At 49.9% G+C, this 6,637-nt stretch overlaps 1 protein-coding gene and 1 pseudogene across 1 annotated transcript; one reads left to right on the forward strand and one right to left on the reverse strand.

Moving 5' to 3' along the window:
* Window positions 1-904: 904 nt before the first annotated feature.
* On the reverse strand, window positions 905-1,615 carry LOC124648444 (protein MAIN-LIKE 1-like; the record flags this gene model as incomplete). Its single annotated transcript, XM_047188214.1, has 1 exon — window positions 905-1,615. A coding segment is annotated over one exon (711 nt), but the record flags the coding sequence as incomplete, so codon positions are not given.
* Window positions 1,616-2,674: 1,059 nt separating this feature from the next.
* On the forward strand, window positions 2,675-3,776 carry LOC124648445 (annotated as a pseudogene).
* Window positions 3,777-6,637: the final 2,861 nt, after the last annotated feature.

The raw sequence follows: 6,637 nt of genomic DNA on the forward strand, positions 1-6,637 counted from the left end.
ACCTCATCGAACTCGATGGGGTCGTCCAAGATGTCGTCATCATACGCGGGGTTCACTAACTCGATACGCGTGCTTTGATGAAACCATTGGAGATAGTTGTTGAAAGCGGCCAAGTCGTGAGGCACAATCTCCACATGGCCAGCATTCCGTATCGCTTCCAAACAGTGTTGGAACGCTGTGACGTGGCCTCTATGATGGACAGGCCAATTTGTGATCTTCCTCTGCCGCTGCCTATCAAGCCTGCAAAAATCAAGAAGTTAGATTCAATCTCTTCAATCAACAAGCTTCCATCGCATGATTCAAGAAGTTTACCTATGGAGCGTGTGGTCGTGTCTTGCCACTGAGGTGGGCACTCCTGATACAGCCCGAACTGTCTCATCACTCTGTGCGGCTGGTGGTATTCAATAATCCACATGCATATGAGTGGGCAGCGCATACGCCAGAACCGCGCCTCCTCAAGGCACTTGGGGTTGAGGTCAGGCATCCCCGCGCCAATATGGTAGTAGGTACCATATGGCTCCCAATCCACCTGCAGCATACAAATATTTGAGAATTTACAACATGCCAGTAGAATTTATGAACTCGGATTGCAAAAGAGTGATCGATTAAAATCGGTTACCTGCTCAGCGGTAAGAGTGTCCAACTTCTGAGTGTAGTGCATGTACATGATCTTTGGATCGCTCGTCATCTCCGAGACATTGTCCCAAAGATATGCCCAAGTCGGCTCCCGATCAAGGTTGTTCCGGTGATGAGGCCATGGCCTCTCGTCGAGTATCCTGGGCACTGATAGGTGGTCTCAGCTCCATACGGAAAGTAGGAGCAAGCATCCACCAATTCCGCCCTTTACAGTCCTGCGACAAGCTTCGTCCAACTGAGAAAATAAGACATTAGGTTAGTACTTTGTCTAGCACACTACTATAGAAGAATAGTAAATACAGCAAATCATCACCTGCCGGTAGAGGTAGGCAAGTGTCGCTGTTCCCCAACTCCACCGGTGCTCCAACACCGTAAGCGCCTTGAGCCAACACCAATGGGCCAGCTTCCCACCATTGTCAACAAAGAGAGTCCTCGACAGCATGTACCACAAGTACACACAGGTGTACGTCCTGATAGTGTCCTCGTTGGCCCCTTCCGGGCATTCTCCAAAGTTAGTCCTGATCCAAGAGAAAGATGCGCCGGCGGGAGTTCTCTCCTTTGGATCTTCTGGCGGCGGAGGAGCCATGCCAATAAGGTTCTCTATCTGCTGGCGCCACCCATCAGAAGCTGTGTTCATACACAGTGGGTCGCCCTGAATAGGAAGTCCAAGTATCATGGAAACATCCTGAAGAGTAGGGGTCATCTCGCCGGCCCTCAAGTGGAAGGTGTGCGTCTTCGGCCTCCACCGGTCGACAAGGGCGGTGAGTGCCGCGGCGTTCATGTTCAGCCCCCCACGGCTTACAAGCGATATGAACGGGAGAAGACCGGTAGGCTGGATGAACTCCGTGTACCTCTCGTCATACGCCATATCTACTGTGCCATGGTAACGAATCTTCAAAGGGTGAAGATCCATTCTCCTCTCCGTCATATGAAAAGCCCGGTGATCCATGTCATACTCTTGATCTATGAGATACACCATCCTACATGTTTACATAAAACACCATATTATGAGCATTCCTAACAAATATGAGCAACACATACATGAGAATATATCCAAATATGCCATCACACATACATCATATACATACATATACATTCATATCTAGGGATAAAACACCATATTATGAGCCATTCCTAACAAATATGAGTTATTCCATCACAAATACTAGGCATATGTAACACATTTGAATGCATTTGCTAGGCAAATATTAGACATTTCAACACATACATACATAGGGTTTCAACACATACATGTAAAATTTCATATCTAGGGTTCCAACAAATATTTGGTTCAAACACATAGACTACAATGTAGATTCCACCAACATAAATTTCCATGTCTAGATTTCATATCCAAATCTACCAAATCCACCAACACTAGTGGATGAATCGGAGGGAATCGAAGGGGAATACCTTGAGGAATGGATGAGGAAGGAGTTGGCCGGCCAGATCTGACGAATCCTTGGTGGATTTGGTGGGGGGGACAGAGGTGAGACGGGCGGCGGCGGCGGTTCTTCACAAACAGAGACAAGGGAAGAGGAGAAGAAGAAGAGTGTCGGGCTGGGGCGGGCGCGGGCGCCACACATAAGTGGATGTGTGGCGCCCTTCTGAGCGGCGCCACAGTTTCACCGTGTGGCGCCGATGGGAGCGGCGCCACACATCCTGCCACGTCGGATCGGCGTACAACTCAGCGTCGAGGATGTCACGTCGGCTGGGAGAGTGGCGCCGCAGGCACGGGCGCCACACAGTGAGGTGTGGCACCGCTGTGAGGGGCGCCACACAAAAAGGTTAGATAGGTGAAATAGTTTGGCCGGAGGGTCAGTCGGTGCTATAGTTGCAGCAAAGGGTTATTTTTGTGTAAATCAGATCCTGTAACCACTCTGATCGACAAGTATCTCCGACCTTCGATAATACATCAGTTGTTTTGTATTTTTATGTTCCATGAACGGCACGTTGGTCTCTATATAGAGGCAACGTTTAACGATCCTTTCCAGTTATCCACCAACACAAAAAGAAGCAGAAGGACACTCCATCAATCATGGCACTCAACGACCAGAGCACCGACCAGGCCTTGCTCGACGCCGAGCACGAGCTGTGGAGAACCTCCTTCTCGTACATCAAGTCCATGGCCGTAAAGTCCGCGCTAGACCTCGGCCTAGCCGACGCTATTGACCACCACGGCGGCACCGCCACCCTCCCACAGATAGTCGACAAGGTCAAGGTACACCCTCCAAGGTCTCCTGCCTGCGCCGCCTCATGCGCGTGCTCACCGTCTCTGGGGTCTTCAGCATCCAGCAGCGGCAGAACGTCGTCCCGCCCGCCAACGCGAATGGCAACGGTGCTGCCACCGCGAACAGCAACGGCGCGGCCACCTCGAACGGCAACGGCGCCACCGCGAACGGCAACAGCGCTGCCACAACTAACGGCACCGACGCCGCCGCCGAGCCCCTATATGCTCTCACGCCGGTGTCCCGCCTCCTCGTCGGCTCTCGGAACCTGGTCTCGATGATGTCCATGATCCTCGACCCCACCTTCGTCACTCCCTTCCTCGGGATCGGCGCGTGGTTCGAGCACGCGCTGCCGGACCCGTGCATCTTCAGGCAGCAGCACGGCGTGGCGTTGTGGAAGATGGCTGAGAAGGACCCGTCTTTCGATGCGCTCATCAACGATGCAATGGTCTCCGACAGCAGCTTCATCATGGAGATCGCCATCAGGGAGTGCGGCGAGGTGTTCCAGGGGATAACCTCCCTGATGGACGTTGCCGGTGGCCTCGGCGCCGCTTCCCAGGTCATCTCCCAGGCGTTCCCGGGTCTGGAATGCACCGTGATGGATCTCGGCCACGTTGTGGCCAAGGCACCGACTGGCACCGCCGTAAAGTACGTTGTCGGCGACATGTTTGAGAGCGTTCCACGGGCAGACGCTGTCTTCATCAAGGTATGTTCAGGGTTGTCCAGCTAGCAAACTTCTCCCAATGCCTTGATTACACGTCCATCCGTAACAACTTTTTGTAAGAGTTTAGCATTGCTGAGGTTTTCCCCTCATGTCATAACCAGGGCCGGGCCGGCAAAATTTGGGGCCCTGTGCCGAAATGAAAAATGGGGCTAACGTGCCAAACTTTTTTGAAGGTGGTAGCTGGTTAATCTACTAGAGATAACTAAGGTATTTAATTTATAATTAAGTATAGTATCACAAAAACACACTAGCATAGTTGGTTAACTCAACTCTCAACCCATTTGGGGCCCCCAAAAAATCGGGGCCTTGTGCGGGCCGCATTGGTGGCACACCTGTCCGCCCGGGCCTGGTCATAACAACCGACCTAATGAGTGCGGACGTTTGGACGGGCGACATTTTTCGATAAAGGATAGTTTGTTACTTAAGAGTTTGGACGGGCGACATAGAGCCCTTTTTTTGAACAATTCAAAAATGATGTTTCAAAGTTTCAAAAAAATATGACCAAAAATTTTAGATGGAGGAAACAATGCAATCTACCAAGATGAAACAATCTCAACTTGAAATACCTACTATTCTGGGCTGCAATCTGTCAGATTTTGACATTTTTATTAAGCCTAGAATATATGGTATTTTGTATGTTGGTAGAGTACACATTATCTATGACTATAATTTTTCAAGAATTTTTTGGATCTTTAAAATCATATTTTCACCATTTGGAAAATAAATGGCTCCATGTTGCCTGAGCTCTAATGCGAATTTCTGTACTATATGAAACTGTCATTCTCGTACTAAGACACACCATTCTGAAAATTGTTGGTTGATACAGTAACTATTTAGGCCATGTAAGAAAAACAAACTTTTAATACTTGACACCGTGAGGTATATACTTGATGTTTCCTCAGTAAGTCTATGTGTAATTTTCACTTAAACATACACTATGAACCGTAGATAGCAGCTTGTAAGAATTTACAGTTAATAAAAAGTTATTTTCTGAAAATTTTAAACTTTACCCACCAATGTTGTTTTAAAATTTTATAACGGGAACTTGAAAATCGTTTAAATATGTTTTTTGCCAAGATAGGTGTTTTGGCTCCCGAGCTCCAGTGAGCTCTGTATTTTATAGAATTCCAAAATAGTATTTCAAAGTTGCAAAAAGAAAAATGTGAATACATATGCGGGGTTTTGCTAGGTACTCGTGTGTGCTAATTCTGAACTCTCCCGCTATTCTAAATACGTAGAATTATTACGAAGTATGTGTCCAATTTTTTTTTACTTTGACTATCATAATTAGAAAGCATGTCATCACTTGTTGAAGGATTGAGCTAATGTTGAAATAGAATAATTAGTTTTTTAATAAAAGTAATTAATTATTATTTTGGATTTTGGATAAGCACTAATATATTTACATTAATAAATAATAACAGACAAAATTGCATCTTGATATGGTGTTCCTAAGTAAACGGTAGGGCCGTAGGGGAAGCCCGTACTTCATCTATAATTCTTGTCCTGGTATTAGTTTAAATTTAAGGTAAAACCACGACAAAAATTATGAAACCAAGGAAGTTTTTTTTTACGGGATGAACAGTAGCTAACAATGTAAGGATTTTGTTTTTCGATAAAGGGAATATATTAATATCAAAACGATACCAATTACACCCAGCCTCTGCAACAACGCACCACCCTAATGGCACTACGGATGCACACAGCCAAAAAAAGGAAAAGAAAACTAAGAAACAAAAGTCCCGCTACGGTATCTCGGGCCTAACAACGACAATACATCCACCGCCAAGACAACACCTGAAATACGTAATCTCCAAAAACGACGCCTCCAAGAAGGGAACAGTGCGCTAACACCATCGTCGCCCGATCAACGATCTTAGGTTTTCACCCTGAAGATAGTCCCCGCTCTCAAAACAATGCCTCTAACAAGGTCATTGCCAGGCACAACCAGTTAAGGCCAGACCTTGGGTTTTCACCCTGAAAGGTAGGACTCTGAACTTCACCTATGTTGTCGCCCCCACTTTCACACCGCTGCTGTGAAACCCGGAACACCAAGCAAGTCCCTCGACAGCGCGGAGACTTGAACCTCCCTTAGCTAGTCCTCCCCTCCGGCCTTCATGAACTTCTCTTCTTCCGACTTTCATCATGGATCCATAGTCACTTGATGTCAACACGAAAAGAGCTTCGCGCCGCTCCCTCCAGAACCAATCGGTCGGAATAAAAGCATGGGTGCGCACGACCGAATACCACCGAGAACAGCAAACTCCAGGCAAAAAGCACTGTTACATTCGCCGGCGGAGTCTTCCGGAACTCAACACTCCGGCTAGATCACGAGTCCAGGCCTCCGGTAGGTCTTCCTCTTCACGCTAGAGAGACCCTAGGACCACCGCCTTTATTCAGATCGGACCCCCACGTCGGCGACCATCCCCGGCTGGCCACTCCAACCCTCCACCGGCGACTCCGTCGCCGGCTTCCAAGCATCTCCATCTCGCCGTCGGAACGCGGTGATAGATCGATAGATCCACCACCACCAACCGCGAGCCGACCCTCTCCGGCGAAGAAGAGGGCCACCTCCACCGTCGTACCCAAGGCTGCTGCCCCGGGCGACCTCGTGTCGCGGGTGAAGCCCGAGATCGCCTCCACTCACCGGCGAGAGGCGGGGGAAATTGGCGCAGGCCATGAGCCTGACCGCCGCCCACCACCAGCCCCTGCCGGAGTGCTGCGGAGAGCCGACGGGAGGAGGGAGGCCGCAGCGCTGGCCGCCGCCGCCCATCCCAACTGCGCCGGCCGATCCACCAGGGGAGAGCCGACGGGAGAAGGGGGCGCAACGCAGGCCACCGCCGCCCAACCCATCCGCGCGCCCGCCATGCGTCGAAGAAGGAGATCCGGCCGCCGTCCACCAGGCGTCGACGAGGAAGGGCCCCGCCGCCGCCACGCCCCGAGGGTCTTTGCCCCGGCGGCGCTACCGGCGGCGGCGGTGGCGGCGTTTAGGGCTGGGGAGGCTGGAGGGTTACGGGAGGCTGGAGGGTTACGAGGCTGGCTCCTGTAA

This window comes from Lolium rigidum, chromosome 4, assembly GCF_022539505.1.
Source record: "Lolium rigidum isolate FL_2022 chromosome 4, APGP_CSIRO_Lrig_0.1, whole genome shotgun sequence".
In the NCBI taxonomy this organism is placed as follows: Eukaryota; Viridiplantae; Streptophyta; class Magnoliopsida; order Poales; family Poaceae; genus Lolium; species Lolium rigidum.